The sequence below is a fragment of the Corvus moneduloides genome, chromosome 18, assembly GCF_009650955.1.
Source record: "Corvus moneduloides isolate bCorMon1 chromosome 18, bCorMon1.pri, whole genome shotgun sequence".
Lineage (NCBI taxonomy): Eukaryota > Metazoa > Chordata > Aves > Passeriformes > Corvidae > Corvus > Corvus moneduloides.
In genome coordinates this window covers 4,953,940-4,973,485 of record NC_045493.1, presented here as the reverse complement: position 1 = coordinate 4,973,485, position 19,546 = coordinate 4,953,940, and the positions used below count along the sequence as shown (strand labels likewise).

The 19,546-nt window shown below is 37.2% G+C and overlaps 2 protein-coding genes across 3 annotated transcripts in view; one reads left to right on the top strand and one right to left on the bottom strand.

Moving 5' to 3' along the window:
* Positions 1 to 19,546, top strand: part of RSPH14 (radial spoke head 14 homolog) — a 70,043-nt gene that overhangs the window by 5,801 nt on the left and 44,696 nt on the right. The window lies entirely within an intron of this gene.
* GNAZ (G protein subunit alpha z) overlaps positions 309 to 19,546 on the bottom strand; it is a 48,105-nt gene continuing 28,867 nt past the window's right edge. For both annotated transcript variants that reach the window (XM_032127783.1, XM_032127782.1), the window contains one exon: positions 309 to 2,396. In XM_032127783.1, coding sequence (XP_031983674.1) covers positions 2,052 to 2,396 — 345 coding nt within the window. In that variant the 3' untranslated portion in view covers positions 309 to 2,051. The remainder of the gene's footprint in view (positions 2,397 to 19,546) is intronic.

Below are 19,546 nucleotides of genomic sequence, written 5' to 3'. Positions count from 1 at the left end.
AAGCTAAGCAGCCTGAGTGCAAATATCACAAACAGGCAGCAGTACCTTCTCACTACAAGTGAGACCTAGAAACTGTCTGTGTGCCATGACAGACCTTTTATACCTTGAAGGCTCATTTTATACCTCATTGGCTCTTTTGCCTCTACTCTTCAGGTGTAACAGTTGGCAGGGAACGCTTAAAGGGACCCCATGACTTCAGTACAGGGATAAAATATCTTGTTCAAAATTAAGACTAGAAGAAAACTTCACAAGCATTATCCAGTTAAGTAACTGTCGTAACACTACTTAATGAACACACTGTAGACACATTCAGTATATTTTGAATTGTTTATTTTTGAAGTGGACAATTTAGATGTTGATGTTATTAACCATTTTGTTTTAATTTTCTTAGAGCCCTTGGCTGAGATTTCTTGCACTAATCATAGTACATAAGGGGAACAAAAGTAGAAGGTGATTTTCCAGTGTGCATGTGTGTCTGTGTCTCTGTGTACGTATGTGCTTTACAGTTATCAAACATATATTTACACACCAACTTTACACTGAAGTCTTTAAGAAGTCTTTTCTATGGCAGGGGAAAGAACCAACTGACCAAAGACTTAGGTCTATATGATCCATATGAGATTTTCCAGTATAGTCCCACAGAGCTTCTTATGCATTCAAACTTTTGCCGGAATGTTACTCCATCCAGTAGTGTTTCTTTATGAGATGAAACCTGGAGCTGAAGATTGCATCTCTTCAGTTTCCTTAACTTCACTAAACTGTAAATAATTTAAATTATTAGATTGAAATATCAAGACATTTAGTTATTGTTCGTATCGCTCATCTTTAACCTTCTAATAACACATCACATTTTAAAAATAATTTTAAAAACCAACAAAAAAAGACTTTGGAGGCTATATACTACACAATCTTCATGGCTCCTGCTTCTTGGGAAATCTGTTACAATATTACAATACCCAGAAATGTTTGGAGCAGGGGAACAGAATTGTCCGTTGGCAATTTTCACATTCAGCAATCCAGACACTACAACAATAATTTTAAAAATTGCTTTGTGATATATTTTTTAAATCTGTATTAAAAAAGGAACACTAACCTACTTCTTAAATATAATTTGGTTTTTCATGAAACACCACAAGATTTGGCAAAAAAAGATGTAAAAGAAGACTGTTTTGATGTATAAAACTCCTTATCAGTAAAAGAAACACCGACCTAGGTTGGCCTATTCAAAGACTCATTTCGTGTAGTTTTGCTGCATATTTGAAGCCATAAAGAGCAGAAAGAGCTGCTAGTCAGTTTGGAAATCACAAAACAGTTGCGCACCAACAATTCCTTTAATAGGCAAGGTGTCCATGAGAAACAGTAAAGTAAAGCAGAAGTGTGTACATAGTATATGCTGAGAGTCATGTGCATGTGCATACATGATGGATGTGTACATACTCTTGACTGTGGATACCAATATTGTGGGCACATGCCCATTCTCTACAAATTTAAGTAGTAGTTTTCTTAAAATCTCTCATTCAGTAGCTTCTGGTTTGAACTAGCTTTTCTCCCCAACACAAGCATTCTGCTCCACACCCTGCAAATGAGTTCATCTGTCACTCACCAGATTCGTATTTTTATGTCAATAAAATTTTAGGACAACTGCATAAAGAGTCATTTCTTACACAGAACATGGTAACACTCCCACTGTAGGAAATGGAATGAAACAAATGGAATAAAAGTGCAGTGACTGTGGTGGAACATCTCCACAGAGTTAGGCCTCAATCTCTTTTTTTGTTTTTGTTTGGGGTTTTTGAGTTGTTGGTTGGGTTTTTTTTTTTTTCCTGGGGGTGTGTTGTTTTCTTGGAGAGGAGGCTCTCACTCTCCAGAACAAATATTTGGGGAAATGATGTAGCAGGTTAAGGGGCAATAAGAGGAACTGTGTTCATGTATCAGATTTCCCCTCTTCTCTCCCTGGGCCATTAAACGTTGCCCAATTTTTTTCCACTAGAAATGGAAGAGGTTAGCCCCTTTTTTATCACTCCAGGAAAACAGATTAAGCCCAAGGATTCTTAGCAGAGGCCAATGTATTTGAGATTGTTCTGAATGATGACATCTGTCACTGCATCAAACACAAATTGTATGTTACTGGTATCAGTGGCACAGGTGAAGTGTGAGTAGATCTCCTTAGTCTCCTTGTTGCGATTCAAGTCCTCAAACTGGCGTTGGATGTAGACTGCTGCCTCCTCGTAAGTGTTTTGGCCTTTGTATTCAGGAAAGCAGACTGTTAAGGGGATGCGTCGGATTTTTTCTGCCAGCAGATCTTTCTTATTCAAAAAAAGGATGAGGGAAGTGTTGATAAACCAGTTGTTGTTGCAGATGGAATCAAACAGACGCAAACTTTCTGCCATTCGACTCTGTAGGAGAGGAAACAACAGTGTCAGCAATGCAGCTCTGTCTGCTGCCCTGAGCAGGTGAACTCCATTTGTGAACAATTGAGCATGACTACCACAATTACGTTTGGAAATTAAAATCCAATGCTGCTATAGACTGAAAGCAGAGAGGCCCCTTAGAAATCAGCAGCCATCTTGAATGTTCCTGAGGTATTGCTGCCGCTGTGACACTTACACTGATGCTGCTGGAGCTGTCCATGGTACCAGGCTCTTGGGAGGCTGAGTTTATTGCTTGGTTTACACCTATAAATAGGTGTAAATAGACGTAACGTTTTGAATAGAAAATATTCTAGATTATTAAAAGAAATATCACTCAAGTATTGTCAAAAGTAGATACAGAAAATACCTTAATCAGGTATTTTTGGCAAGGTCAGTGTTTTTCCATCATGTTTAGGTTTCAGAAAATGTTATGCATACATCATGAGTCATGGGAGTGATCCAGGGTAAGTGAACAGCAGGGATTTGGGCTATCAAAAACCAGGGGTATATTTTGTTCACAAGACTATTTGCAAATATGTATGTGTTCCATTTGTCTGGCTTGTGTTCAGAGGGGATGAAAATAATCAGAGTCTGGGCATTTTTGTTGTTTAACCGTGAAGTATTCTGGCCAGTTCTTCAGTTTTGAAGGAACAAACAGTGGAGGCAAGAGGATGACTTTGGCTTTTAATAGAAATAAAGTATTTTGGGCCTAATTCTCCTGAAATTTGTGTCTAGTTCATCTCCCTTGACTTCACTAGAGTCACTTGGTGAGATGAAGAGAGAATAATCGTTCATTGTTTATTACACAGAAATTAATATGAAAATATTACTTATTTAAAATCTAATTTTTTTTAGATTTGGGAATGAAAATACATTGTATTGTTATTATTTCAAAGAAAATCTGCAACTTAATGTTTTGAACATCATTAAATAATGTTTTGAACATTACTGTTATACTAAAGCTGTATACTGAAAACATTACCCCTTAAAAATGCAGGGTTGCTGAAATGGGAGCAGACGGGTTTACATAAGCTTTTCAAATTATCTCTTACACCTTCCTCACTTTGTGTTATTACTCCTTTTCATTTGCTAAGGATTGACTTGGTCAGAATTGCATGCTGTGTTCTCTGAGTTCCATGAAGGCATTGATTTAGCTCTGTGTTTACAGGTGAAACCCACAGGCTGGTGGCAGTTCCTGGCCATTTCCGGAGCCCCAGGAGCACAGGGTGCACTGGGAGGGCTGGCACTGCCTTGGCAGCCAGGGGCAAAGCTGACTCATGAGCCTCTTAAGGCACACTGAAATACAAGCTAAGTCAGACAGTTCTGATATTGGGGACTGTTTGTTTACTTCTTCCTTTGTAAGGTGGGGTCATCTGACACTCCAGCCTACTGTATATACAGACCAATTTATAGGTGTAAAAACATAGCTTTAAAAATATGTTTGAGCATTTCTTTTCACAGTGAAAATACTGACACAACAGATAATCCCCTAAAACCATCATAGGTCTGTTTTCAAATACTGAGTTTCCTTTCCTGATTTTGTAGCTGATAATAACCAAGCAAGAATTTTTTATCTCAGTCAAAATGCTTTTGCTACTAATACTCTGAAAAAAGTCTTTTAGAGCTAATATAGGTTTTTGGCCAATTCTCAGAACAATCATGCCAACAGGATATTGCATTTTAAGAGGTTTGTGTTCATTATTGTATTTTGTAGTGAATCATAACACTGTCCCTCTACTACCAAATCCTCCATTGGAATCTGTAATCCAAGAACAAAAGCAGAGAGTTCAAACCTTTCCATAAATTGTGAAGTGTTGTGAACACGTACAAAAGGACAGTCAGTTTTAAATTATTGTAAACTTGGTGATCTCTTGTGTGATGTAAAGAAAAAATTAGTAAATTGTTGATCTTGACACCTAAGAAATTTCTTCTTCAATGTAATATTATAATATTGGCTCAATATCTGAAAGTCTTGCCATATTTTAAGAAGTGATATATCCACAGTTCTAAGGTCAAGGCTGACAGTAAAAATACATTATATATCCACTCATATACTCCCAGCATAACAAGCTAGTTTCTGGTTTTGACAATATTGTAAAACTACTTTACATATCATAGGGAAAGTGAACTTGAGAGGGTTATGGCTTATTATAATAAAAATAGAATAAATTGTTGTATGACTCCCAAAGGTGTAATAAAACGTAGTAAAACAATGATAGGCATTCTTCTCTGCAGTGTCTTTACCAGTTCTGGAACCTTGAAGGGAGTATATAGCCAGGTGGCCAAAAAAAAAGTGGTGCTGTAATTTTATAATTATACACAAGCTGGGGTATAAGCAAGATAATGCCAATGCCTTATCCAGATGGCCTTGTTGGGGGCTAATTGAAAATTCTTCTCTGAGCGTAAGAACAAGGAATTGGTTGCTTAAGGGAAAGAACATGCTAAGGAACAGATGGCTGTTTCTACGTTTCCAATACTTTGCAGATGCACAAACATCCCTGGTCATCCTCTGGAACAGTAGAGGTGTGCTTAGGAGAAAGAGTTCTGAACAAGTAAGCGTTTCCAAAAGGGAAGACCCAGTTATCAAGATAGCAAGTAATTAAAAAACAGAGTTGGTAAATGGAGCCAAATTGCAATGTAGTATCTCCTTACAGCTCTCACGTTAAAGCTTTCTAATCACAGCTGGGAGAGCTTTGAAATTAAAAATGAAAAATTATGAAGAGAGAAACTATCACAAATAAGGGAATTAGCTGTCATTTGTATTAAAATCTTAAGAACTTCATCTTTCAGTCATTATTTCTCTTTCATCATCAGTATTTTAAAACTGGTAGGCACTTGGGGATTTGAACACCTTAACTAAACCAAATCAAATGTATCTTGTGTAAGCCATAAACAATAATGAATAAAATTTGTGAAGGAATAGTAATATTTGCTTTCCAGAAAAGTTAGGAAATCTTTAATGTCAGTAAATCTTGGAGTAACCAGTGGAAGCTGTTGCTATTTTCCTGTAGAGGCTTTTCCTTGCAATAGTGGTTGGCATTTCGCATATGCTGGTAGCTATGAGCTATTTCACAAAATGGCATGACACTCTCTGTTTCAAGTATCTTCTTTAGAGATCCATGACTTAAGACCTTCTGAAGAAAGCAGAAGAAGCTAAAGTATTTGAAGAAGGAGTAGTGAGGTAAAAAGGTAATTGAATCAGTTGGATGCTTTTTCCTTAAGGTTAATAGACAAAAATAATGGAATCCATTCTGAAATAAGGACAGTCTACAAAATAAATGAAGGAAATACCATTGCCCAGGACAGTCGTAGTCAAAGCAATTCAGGAATTCAATCTATGCTTGAATAAAACCATAGGGAAAGCAGAAGAATTTCACAAACAAAAATACAGAAAGCAAGAGATAGCTTGGGTAAATACAAAGAGACACTCTTTTCTTGTAAAAAAGACTATAAGGAGTGCTAGTTGAAATGTCCTTCCAGTGTAGCAGTCAGGCAGTCCTGATTGAGTGCTGGATAAGGGAGGCATACAAGACTATTGTATGATTCGTGTTTTGTTCAAAGGAAGAAGACTTCTACAAGAATGTATAGGCTGAGGTGGCTGCTGGTCTAAATGGGAAAAATTATAATGAGTTTTAAAAAATTTCTTTCATCTAAAAATGAAAAAAAAAGAAACTATCTGTTGGAGGGAAGTAAATAGACTTAATCCAGCCTCTCTCAAAGAAATTAAGAACCCCACTGAGGTAGAATTAAACTGAGATGAAACACTTTACCTGGATTGTCCTGTATATACCTGTTTCTAGCCTTAGTATCTCCCAGAAGGGACAGGGTAAGCAATAAAGATTTGACTAGACAAAATTGTTTCCATTTCCAGACCTTTTTTCCCAATCCTAGGAGCCCAAAGTTTTCCTGGAAAATGTTGGAAACCTAAACTGTCAAAATTAGAAGGGGTGGCATGGAAGGGTAAGTCCCACTGTGAATTCACTAAGAAGTGGTTTTAAATCACTTAGCAGCTTAACTTATTCTACAAGCAGACAAACTCTTTATCCTGTCACCCAAACAATTTGTTACACTGGTCTACAACCACTGCAGGAAGTCCTGACCAGTCATGCTGTAAACAAAACAGGAAGGAGCTCAGGATAATTAGAAGCAGCCGTGTCAATATAGCACCTATCATACATACATGCACATGCCATCTATTTATGTCCTTCCTACCAAAGTTCCTTTCAGCGTCTTGCATATATGAGGACTGTGAAGTGTAGAAAGGTGGAAACCTAATGCAGCATGTTAGTTTATGCCAACACAATGAAGGGAAATTGAAAAGGATTGTAAAAGGTTTTATATTATAGGAATATTGAATCTTTATGAAATCCTATGACATTAACTTAGAGAAGGCTGAAAAACATATGTATTATGAAGTGGAGCCCTGAAGAAATCTCATGTGATTTTGATAGGGAGATATCTATTTATATGGTGAGGGCAAAAAAAATTAATTAAGCATGAAACAAGTTTGCTTTGAGGTTTTTTTAAATCAGATTCATTTTCAAATCAGGAGGAAACAATATATTAGCAAACAAAATTTGTAAACTACCAAATTAATTCTTCTTTATTTTAAAGAAAGTGTCCTGTAATTGTTCGTACTTACAGTTTATACGTGCGTACATGTAGAACTGGTAGAGGAGGCAGTAGTCAGTATTTGATACCTCTTTTTCAGAGAAGCAAGGGAAAATAAGCCTTGTGAAGTGGTAATGCAGCATACTATCTCCCATGATGGTTTCCTGTTGAATATTGCTATTGTCTTTACATAAAATTCTGCAGATGATAACTGAATATGGCAGTATGAATGAGAATTACAAGAGGACCTTTAGTCTTGGCTATTGTATAGGATGACAATGAACAACATTATGAATATTTTATCGTGTATGTTCTCTGTGACTGAGAAAACCCTGTAGTGTTACTAAGCCTTACTGTGGACTAGACCAGACAAAGCAGATTTGCTTGGGAGTATTACTTTAAGAGTCCTGAGCATTTGTCTTTGAAAGTTGGTGCCTGAAACTTCTCAGGCCTGCAATGAAACAACAAGTCATGTCTTAGGAGCACAAGCTAAGTTAAACATTGGTATATAGTAGTTACATACATGTAATACATGAGCCAGTGACAGACTGGGGTAAAGCAATCTTTAATACTATCTATCAAAACTGTTTTATATTCCTAGATCAGGAACAATGCAGATTTGTTAATCCTACTAAGTACAGTCAGACACCAAGGTATGGTTGTAGTAAAGGAAGCTGAGCTGAGAAAGAAGTTTGATTAAATTTCTTGACTGGAGGATTAGATTTTGAGCCAGGGGATTTCCAAGGAAAGAGCGGGACAACAGGTGCTTCTGCTAGGACCTATAAATTGAAGGGAACTTAAAGAAAGGATATATAGAAAACTCTCAGAAGAGCAATGGAAAAGGTTACTGAGTTCGAGGATCAGAAAGGGTGGGACATTCATCATTCCACAGAAATGCTAGAAGATACAGATAAAGGCTACTCCTGTATGTCTGGCCAGGGTATTAAAGGCTGTTCCACAAACAAGGAAAGGGGCAAAATAGAAGTGGAGGCATACTCATAGACTGTTTTATTGCTTGTGACCGGCTATACATATCTTTTAAGTAAGATGAAGTAAAGGAAAATTATATTTAGAGGTCACAAAATGGGCATGTGATACGTGTTATATTTATCACTACCCATAAGAGAATTACAAGTCCAGAGGAAAGTTCTAGAAAAAGGTATGTTCAAGAGAATAGAAATATGGGGCAGTCAATATTGGTCCTGTGCCTGATAGGACAGACACGCAAGTCAAGATTTCTGGAAAGCAGTAATAGATTGGCCAAAGTAATGCTGCTGCAGCTGACAACAGGCCAAAAGAAACTTAATGTTGCAATGGGCCAGCATATTAAAACCTGTGCATTTCACAGACAGTGTCCAGCTAGGGCTGCAGTAAAAGTACCCAAGAGAATTAAGAAATGGGCAGGTAGTTTGGTTTTTCTCCTTAAAGGAGGGCTTTCTATGCTTCAGTTACTCAGCAAACGACTATTAACACTCTGTTTTTACTGCCTCAAAGGTCAGCAAAGTTTCCCGCTACAGAAGCCTCTGGACGCTGTGTTATGAGTGCATATGCTTCTCTGTGTATCATTTTGGGGCACATGCAGTTCTAAGAGGGCAAACATCCCAAAAAAGGAATATAAAAATAAATCTCTAGGATCTTTCACAGTGCCAGAAAATTAAGATTTTCTGAGTACAAATTAGGATCTTCACATAGTTCTAAGAAGTAAATTTGCAGCGTATAATACCTATGCTTGCTTTGGGGGGTGGAGTTTTTTAAGCATTGTACAGTATCCCAGGCAAACTGCATATTTCTGGAGGTTAGCAAAAATCTAGCTTAAAAACATTTTCTTGATAAAAGCATATTCATTTAAAATCTCACAATTCTTGAAAATATATTCAAAGTATCTTTAACATCCATATTTCAGTTGTAAATACCTGGATGTTTTATCCTTAGATTGAGTTTTCTATATGGTCATAAAATCCAACTTTTCTATTTCTGGTAATATATTTCACTTGCTTTCAACACTTACTCAGTGTTTTCAAGTGGGGTGGGTTTTTTTGTTTTCTTCCAGGCCTTTAGATTACTTGCTTAGCTCAAGAGCAAAAGGAACATTTCAAACACATATTCCACATAGCTCCCGTGTTGCACAGTTTACCACATAAAGTGGTCCGGGACTTTAGCTGTCCTTGTTTGAGACCCTTAAGTTTGTTATCAGCCTTCTGTGTCTAGACAGTCGTAAAATCACAGAATGGTTTAAGTTGGAAGGGACCTTTAAGATCATCTATTTCCAACTCCTGCCATGGCAGGGACACATTCTGCTAGACCAGGTTGCTCAGAGCCCCATCCAGTCTGGCCTTGGACACTTCCAGGGATGGGGCATGACAGCTTCTCTGGGCAACCTGTGCCAGGGCCTCACCACCTTCATAGTTAATAATTTCTTCCTAATTCCAGTCTCTGTCTACCCAGAAGACGTAACACCGCACTGACCTTCAAGGAGAGGCTGAGGGAACTGGGCTTGTTTGGGCTGGGAAAGAGGAGGCCAAAGGGTAACAGCCTACAATTACTTGAAGTAATGGTGATGCAGAACTCTTCCCTGAGAGGAGAGAGTAAACAGCAATGAATATGAATTGAAGCTCGGGAGGTTCAGATTAGATGTTAGGTTTTCTCTAGAAGACTAGCACAGCTCTGGAAGAATTTGCTGAGTTTTGTGAAATATTCATCCATAGAGGATTTTCATTCAGCTAACTGATAAAGCCATAGCTGGCCTGATTTACTGTTGGCAATAGTTCAGACCTTCAGAGATCACATCCAGCCTACATTTCTGTAATTCCATGAAATGTAAAACCATATTCGTAGTTGAATGCATAAAAAAGAAGTCAATTTTATGCCCACAGTTCTGAGCAGGTCTCAGACTTTGCCTTCCAAAGAGACAAATCCAAGGACAGGGGTTATTCTTTGATGGAAAGAGTCACTATCCTGTTGTTGAGGCAGGATGAAAAGGAAATAGTTAACAAATGGAGTTGTGGCCTTTGTGGAATACCCAGGATTTACTATTTTCTGTTCTTTTATGCTCTCTGATCCTTAGAATAGCCCTTAAGCTATTGAGATAGTGCAGAATTCTGCAAGAGAACTACATGGAAATACACAAGTAAAAAGAGAAATGTTTATTCACTGTTGCAGGCTACTGACTAACCTACCTTTCGTATAGTTTATTCATAACCCAAGCTTTGGCTGATACTGTATGTAAAAGGAGAGAACACTTTTCATTGCACCTTCTTTGAAATGGGCATTTTTCTAATACATTGCTGGGTGGTAAAGGGTATTAATAGGGTGAATATTGCTTCCTGACAATTGTCTTAATTGAAGTAAAACAATATATTGCATACATAAGAGGAAATTAATTTTTTTTTAATGAAAGGACTCCATTACTTTTTCCCATTAGTGTGCTACTAGAATGCACTAGTGAGTTCAGTAATTTTGTGTAATGAAAAAATGGCAGGGGGACAGATTGCAAAATCTCATGCCTGTGAATGCCCTTTCTCTGGAGAAAAACCCATATGATATAAAGAAAAGAGGGCTTATCAAATATGTAGGTTTTCATTTCAACCCAGTCAAGTCCATCTTTCAAACAAGACTCTCTGGATCTTTCTGAAAGCTAAGGGATGTAAGATGAGGAATCATTTGTAGCTGTAGCATTAGAAAACAGAGAAAACCAGCAAGAGTTATCATAAGCATGGCATGAATATCATATGAAATTAAATAAACTAGTTCTTTACAATCTGGAAAAAGAAATAGCTGAGAGAGAACACAGGAGAGCTCACAAAACCATGAATGGTATGGAAATGTTGAATAGCAGATGATTTTTTCACCATTTCTTACAATGCAAGAAGAAACATGAAATTCATTTCTCTGACACCAGACAAGTATTCCTTCCATACAGTGCATAATTAAATGTAAAACTCTGTCATGAGATGTTAGAGAATCATAATGATAATAGTAAAAGTCAGAAAAGTGTAATTGGGTTCAAGAAGCAATTAAATTAAAAGGGCACTTAAACAGAAAGATGTTGATGCAATCTGCTGTTCAGTTACCTGGGAGGGTAAATTGCAGGAAATATCAGTGTATGCTTGATCTGTTCCCATATTCTTTCCTAAATGTCCATTGTTGCCCACAGTCAGACACAGACTGCTGCAGGTACTGGCTGTGACCTAGTACAGCTGGTTTATGTGTTTTGGCTGCCAGAACAGCTCATCCTTGGGGAAAAATCAGTTGTTTACTTCCCTGTTGGTGAAAACCTCTCCTTTATGTAACCCATGTAAAATAGCTTCAGTTCCCAGGCAATTTTGCCTTTCCCATTAGTCTTGCCCAGTTTAGAAAAAGTTTGTTTCACACACTTCACTATCATTTGAAGCAGTGAGTGTTTCTCACTGAAAGGTAGGCAAAGGCTCTTGGCACTAGAAGTACTGACCTCTAGTAATTTGCATTGTCCAATGCTGGAGTGTTTGAATGACAGGAAGATAACTACATTTTCTCAAAGAAAGAAAGAAAGAGAGAGAGACTGGTCCACACTGATGCTGAACCAGTTTTCACCAGAAAAAGTTGGCCAGTCGTTTCATTCTTCAGTAGTATCTGAACAATAAAAGCAGCCTATTATACACCAGCGAAGGTAAATAGCCATTTATACTGATAAATTTACTGCAGGGGAGAAAAAAATTCCCACAGACCCTGAGACCATTTCTCCAACTGTGGGACATCTGGAGAGGGATGCATTTTGCCCTCAGGCAGCTGAAATTCTTGCAGGAGCGCTGTCTTCTTGTTTTATTGTACCTTTAAGGATAGTTCAGATAGGATGCTTACAGAGTTTAGTCCAACAAGTGTTATTAGTGTTGTTCTTGTGGAAACAACAGCTGCATTCCCTTTGTAGCCTGTCCATGTTGCAAAATGAAGATAGCAGGAGCAAGTGGTTATTTTTAGCACCCTTGCCTGTAATTCTAAAAAAGTTCTTTCCATCATGGGTGTTCTGAGGTTGCCTCGTACTAACCTGGAAGAAACAAAGGCTGAGGGGCACAAAGGTCAGTGTTCAGAGTCATGAATGGGAAGGCAAGAGGAAGAAAGCTGAAGGGAAAACTGCAAAGCAACCTCAAGCAGAGGGTCTAAATCTGGATCTGATCTTGGCCTTTTTTGCAAGCTGAGAAAAGTACTAAGAGTGCAAAACCAGCATGTTTATCATCATGGAGAATCTTGTCTTCACTTTCTATAAATTCTTCTGGTTTTAAGCAGCATTACTGGGATTCAGATCAAATCAGTTTCAAGAGATAATTTCTATGAAGTTATTTTAGAGCAGTTGGAGAAGAATGAAAGAAATGGTGATATATGCTGAAAAAAATGCTTTTCTCATATTTGAGATGGAAATTCTAATCTGTTGGGCTACAGACAAAGTAAAAATAATTCTGTTTGATAAGATTGTAATTAGGAAAACCCCAAACAACCTGACATTGTGGTCTCTGGTTACAGGAACACATTTTTTCTTCACTGAACTCTGTCTCATTCAACTTGCAAGATGGACAATGTCATGTGCTAGTCAATATTTGTCTTTAGAGTCACAACTCAATTTATAAACTTGTGCTTTACTATAGACTTACTATTATGAACTGCTCAAAAAGCAGAATTACTGGTTTCTTCTCAAGCTTATAATTATCGTATCTGAATATTTCATTGACTACATTTGTTTCCACAGCATGTTGTCAGATCAAGCGGTGCTGTTAAAAGGAACTTATAAATAGGGAATGAAACAATCTATACAATGAGAAATTATAGTTAGAAGACACTCAGTAATTCTAGACACCCAGTCTCATTTTCTAGAACATACGTTTTCAGCACATACATTAATTTATTTAACAAATTTTAATAGGTTTTTCAAGCTATCAGTGATATCTGATATAGCTCTGAATAATCAGACCTACTACAAATCAAATCACAGAATCTCAAATTAGGTCCCTTTGAGAAAAGTAAAGAAGAATATGGGATTATCTAAGAAAATTGTCATTTAATAAACACATTTGGAACTAAAAAGGAACATGGACCTATGCTAGGTTCAAGTACAGTTTTTCAGTAGCCTTCCATTGCTTTAGCCATATTAACTTTCTGTTTTCCTATTATCAAAAGATTCCATTCATTTCACATTTTCCTCCTTCTGCTAGGGTTGATGGCAGTGTTCCTGCAGTTGACAGTCTTATTTATCACAGGCCCCCATTAATCATAGAAAAATCACTGCATTCATTGAAAGAGGCATAAAACCTATGGAAAAAAACTCATCATCAATATAGTCGGAATCAAAATATAGAGAAACACGACAGTCAAATTAAGGTTACAACAACGTTCTCCCATTTACTAACTTGATTATTTGATTGTACCAGTGCACTTAAACTCATCTCCACCTCATCCTCAACTCACAATGCTTCACAATCTAAACTTACTCCCAACCTTCTCACTCTTCCAGTGCTGTTTCCTCCCCTGACTTGTACATTCCATATGAGAAACAGTGCTTATATAATTTTGTACCATTAGAGGCTAATCAGATCTCCATAATAATGGTTCATACCATTCATATTAGCACAGAAATTTGCACAGTTTAAAATAATTCAAACTTGCAAAGGAATTAGGAAAAAAACCCAGCATCTCTGAGACCATGTCTGTGCCAAATATTAAGGAGATCTTGTTAAAATTGTGAACTTCTTAATTGTGTTTCTTTTTTAATAATGAAAGGGGTTTTTTTCCTGCAAATGAGTATTTTTTTAAAATCACCATACACTTTACCATTTGCAGAAAGGTAGAATTCTTGTCTTCTGTCCCCAGCTTCCTCATGACTAGTCTGGTACAGCAAGAGTCAGTCATTTTGGTGTATTTAAGTGTGTCTCTAGGTATCAGGCATCTGATAAAGAATCTTGGCTGTGGCTACTTCTAAATTGATCCTACTGTATTATTCTAAAATTCCTTCTCTTCTACACTGGGGAAAAGCTCTTATGGTACTTTACACTAATCCTAGAATATGCAGTGCTAGAAGATAGGGCTGTGCCTTTTGTACATCCATCACCAAATTTTATTGTTCATTGTGTGTGTGCATTTCAGGTAGACTAGATTGTTTTTCCTTAAACTGCAGAATTCTGTACATCTAAGTATGTCACATTATTTATTTTAACTTGCCATCTAACAATTCCAGCTGAAATTGATAACTGAGATCAGAAGGAGTGTCAGAATTGCTGAGACTAATTGAGTTACCCAAGGAAGTGTCTCACGGGACGCTCCTGCTCTCAGGAGACAATAGAAACAGCATTATTTGCTTATTTCAAAAACATTACCATGTCACTTGTATTGGTTCTTGTGGGATGACAAGGGGAATCACAGGAAGTGCTGGTAGAGTAAGGACAAGTTGGATAACAGAATAAGCAACAGGGAAGAAAAAAAAAGGAAGCTGTTGGAACATTTGATCTTTTCTGTTAATACAGAACTACAAGTCATACTAACTTTTTTTAAAAAATGTTTACTCCATGTGAGTAACAATGCAGTAGCCTTGGCAGCCTGCCTGATGTCTTTTGCAACAAATGAACTTGTAATGTTGTCTCTGTAAAATAGCTGCTGTCTGGTTGGAGGACTCTTAATTAATGGATCTAGGATTGAATCAAGAAAGAGACATTCTGAGAATTACTTATACCAGAAGAAACAAGGAGAAAAACTAACCAAGTTACCAGTTTTGTAGGCTGGAAGGGATTTCATTTATTTGCAAGGCTGCCTATCACTTGTCCATTTCTTGGATTTCTTACGTAAGTGTAGATTGATTTTCTGTTCAATCCACTAAAAGGGAAAAGGCTGTATTTTGGGTTGTGTACTGCTTTCCTATTTTCAACTTAGTGTTTAAATATTAGGTCAGAAATACTGTAATTAATTTTGTACCCAGTAATAACAAAGAATAATTTTGGTCCAGTGACTCCTGAACCTGTCCTAAGCACAGAGAGAGAACCCGAGATGCCTTCTCCTCTAACTTCTGTTTTCTACTGCATTCAAGTCCCTCTTCAGGTTTCCATGGAAATAGCAGAGAAGTGTGCTTATATTCTTGGCATTAAAATATTCATAAAAAGGGATAAAGAGATGGTTTAAATGACAGATGCTGTATTGCTGAAGCAGGCAGTCAAATTTAGGGTTCTTGTCTGTAAATGGTCATGTGTGTGAGTGAATGCATTGTGGAGAGAGCAGACCCAGAATTAATTCCTGACAGCAGTAGAAGGGATAGGCAGGACAAACCTGACCTGCAGAAAAAGCAGGAATGGAATGTAAGATTTCCCAGAACAATGCAAAATAAAATGCTGCTAAGTTTTTGCTATCAGAAGTTGAAAGCTTTCTCAAGGGCACAGAAGATGTTTTAAACTTGTAGAATTACTTTTGGTAACTGAAAAAAATATTTCACAACTCCAAACTATTCTAATTAAATTTTAAAGCCTTACCTGTATAAAGCTTCTAATTCCTTTCACTTATTGCAAATAGAATATTTGATATAAAATTAAAATTTAACCCTTTCGAAAAGGCTCTCATACATTTGAGCTGTGAGTATATTTAATGTTCTAAAATAACTCTAAAACCTCAACATTCTTTTAATCTTAGAAAATCTAATTGGAAGCAGGAAATACACTGACTTATCTATATTTTTATTCATGAATCTTACTCAGACTAATTATTTTGGTTGTTTGCTCATTATAGAGATTTGAATCTTGAGCACTACTAAAATTATTCTAGTAGTATAAATAAGCATTTATATTCTAGGAAATTTGTTTTTCTGATTCAAAATATAAGCTCCAGTCCTTAAAAGACCATAGTATGGGTGGATTCCACTGTAGTACTTTGACCCTCAAGGAGAATGGAATACAATTTGTAAAATAAAGGCAACTTTTAAAAATCTATGAGAAAAACAAACAGTAAAGAGATGTATAATTTAAAACCTTGCTATTAGAATATTTACTGCATAAAGACTTAGTGTGTTTTCCATTTTCCAAGAACAAAAGTATTTTTAAAATATAAGTTTATGAAAACAAACACTTCAATGTGTCAAAATACTGTCACTTTTAGTAGTGGAGGTCAAGAATGTGGTATTGAGTTGTTTGCATGAAATTACTCTCAAAAAACCTTGCAAATCATAAGGCAGATGACCAGTGCATACTACTGAAGATCTATCAAAATGTTTATTGGTCTTTACCTATAAAATCAGCATGACTTCTGGCATGTTTATTGGTAAATCCTTTTTTTGAAAGACATTCAAACAAGGGTAACATACCAGCCTGCTAAACTTATTATCCAAGCTCTGTGTGCAACTAATACTCCAAGATATTGTTATGCTACAAAAAGTGTTTAAAGAAGTATCTCTTTCAAGAACATCTTTTTTTTAATAAGCCATACACCTCTGGAACTGGGAAAAACAAGACAGAACAAAGATTAAGCCACTGATGCAAGTTGATAGAACGATCAAGAAATAAAGCCCTCATCTCCACTGCTCTACCACAGAAAAGGAACATTTTAACACAGAAAAGTTTAGGAATTGTTGTTGTACAGTCACTGCAGATACGCTATTTTGACTGCATTTATGAAGTTTAATAATTAAAAAATTATACACACCCTTTCATACACCATTCTGTATTCTCATGCCGACATTCAGGGCTCAGCTCTGGGGATTGGGCTCCTTCCTGAATGGCAGTGTGTGACATAAACACTGAATCAAGAGGAGCACATCAAAAAGGAATAGCAAGGATTTAGAGGAAGCATTTGTCATCTGATGAACAACGAGAAAGAACAGCAGGACACAAAACAAATATTGAAGGAAAGATCCTTTGAGGATACATTAGAGGATTTAGACAGCAATGGCTCAGTCATTCTTTCTGGAAGGTGCATTTTTCAGTCATATTACACTTCTAATTTTTTTAAAACTTACATTCTTTCTCCCACCAGAAATGCCACATGCCCTAATCAGAGCTGTATGACAGATACCACTTTACCACTTAATTTTAAGAACAGTGGAGATATTTTATGTCCAGGATTTATTACCGTGGAAAAAACCCGTTGGTTTCCAGCTTGCACTTTCGGATAATAACGTAATTTCCCTATTGTTCAGAGGATAATCATATTCATAACAGAGAAAGCGTCCCTATTTATATTGTACCTATACATTGAGCAATACAACAAATTGCATATAAAACTGACTTCTAAATAGGAAATTCAGCTTTATGAGTCAGAAAGCAAGATACCATCCAGGATCTATTTACCAATAAAGGAAACAATTGAGAATGTGCAGTATTAATAAAGAGAATTCATACTAATAAAAATTAGCAATTTCCTCACAGCAACTAATGAATGCGAAGAGCACAGAAATACAGAAGTATTAATCAGGAAAGCAAAGTACAAAGAATTAAAATATGGAGCCTGGTTTTGCTCATATTAAAATCAGTGGCAATAATATTTTCATTCACTTTGTTGTTTAAGAACTACTGTCAATAAAATGAGATCAGCATCTACAATATAATCTGCTGGAATTCTGTACAATTTCCCAGTACTTCTTCTCCAGTAAAACAAAGATTTCAACTATTAAGCTACATGTATGATGATATGAGGATTTTCATCATCTAGTTGTCTATTTTACAGGACTCTATTAAACCACTACACCCACCCAAGCCAGGAGCAGACATTTTGCCGGGCAGGTTCTTCCCCACTGGCTCATCTTGTGGCACATGGGGACAGCCTGCCCTGCTCCTGTGCCTTTAAAATTTCCTTCTTGAAGAACGTCCAGCTTTCCCGGACTGCTTTGCCCTTCAGGACTGTCCCCTCAAGGGACTCTGTCAACCAGTCTCCTAAGCAGGAGAAGTCCAAGGTGTCAGTTCTGCTGACCTCCCTTCTTACTTTCTGAGAATTGAAAACTGTCATTTTGTGATTGCTGTGCCAATGCAGCCTCCAAGCAGCACATCACCTACCACCTCCCCTATTCCTTCTGAAGAGTTTCTGGCCACCTATTGCAGCACTTCATTTGTGCCAGTCATCCCCACTACGTTTCTGTGATGGCAACTATGTCACAGCTTCCCCGCTGTGCAGTAGCTTTCAGCTCCCTGGTTTGTTGCCCATGCTGTGGGTGTTGGTATAGATGCGCTTCAGTTGAGCTACTGATCTCACCAACTTTTGGGAGGGGAACGAGCACTTATTCCTACACATGACCATTGTCAGGCTTTTCCATGGTTTCTAACAGATTAATGACCTTTATGTCTTTGCTGCACCCACATCAGCCTTAGCTTCCAGAAAAGGTGGTTCAGCCCCTTTCCTAAAAAAAAAATAGAATTAAAATCCCCACTATTTCAAGCTGGTATTTATCCAACCTAACTTCCAGCCTTTTGTTCTTACTTTGCCTTTCTCTGTTAGATTACATATTTCTTTAAATATTGAGCATTTTTTGTTCCTTCAGGTATTTATACACTAAGCAGGTATTTTCACAATCTTTTTAGCTCTACAAAACTAATTAACCTTTTGAAACCTTTTAAAATGCTGTGAGTCTCAGTCTGGATTGCTAGATAGCAATGACAGCCAGATGCTCTGCAGAGCACTGCCTCCAGGACATTTTAGGCACAGCCACAAAGCATTTACTCTTGTCGACCTTTCATTTTATTTTTTTTTAACATATCTTTAACCGCCTTTGTTAACCTCTCACATTTCCAATTCAATTGGACTATTTTCCTTTTTCCATGTGTGGGTTATTGGGGGGGTATTTGTTTATTTCTAAATCCTGCTTTCATTTGATTTCTGAAGAACAGCAAAGGCACTATGCAAGCTCTTACTAGAACCATCCCTCTCTGTAGCACTGCCAGGAGAATCCATGCTATCAGACTACACCTAATACAGGCTTTATAAAAATTAGTGTACTCTGACAAGTCAAATGACATCCCTTGTCAGTATTATCAGGGCGCTACTGCATAAACATTTACACCAGTGGAATTCCAACTGATTTGGAGGAATATTAATGGAAATAAGCTCATTGCTATGTCAGAGTTGCAGTGGGAAAGCTCAGGCTGCTGGAAGCACTGGGAGCTTTGGCAGGACACAGCTGAAGCCCATTGTCAGCTGCTGGGACACCCCAGTGCCATGCTGCCAGAGAAACAGCAGAGGGAGAGAACATCAGGGTGTTGAACTGGAGGGCCCGGCTGTCCTGGAGGAGGTGCAGCACGTCTGACATACCGTCCTGGTGTTCTGGAAAATCAGTTTAATCACAAGCTTTCTCCCCATAACTGATAGACTGATGGATTCTTGCTTCTCATTTTATGCTAAATTGTCTTAAACTATTATCAATAGTTTATTTCTTCTGATGGTAAATGGCTGGGAGTTGGTTCCTGTATGCAAAGTAAAATATGGCAAATCAGTAAATAATGAGAAAAAGTATACAGAGAATATGTGGACTGTGTATTTTAAAAGCAAGTTGTTTCAATCAGCTTAATAATGGAAAGAAAGGACAGTATCAAGCTTAAATG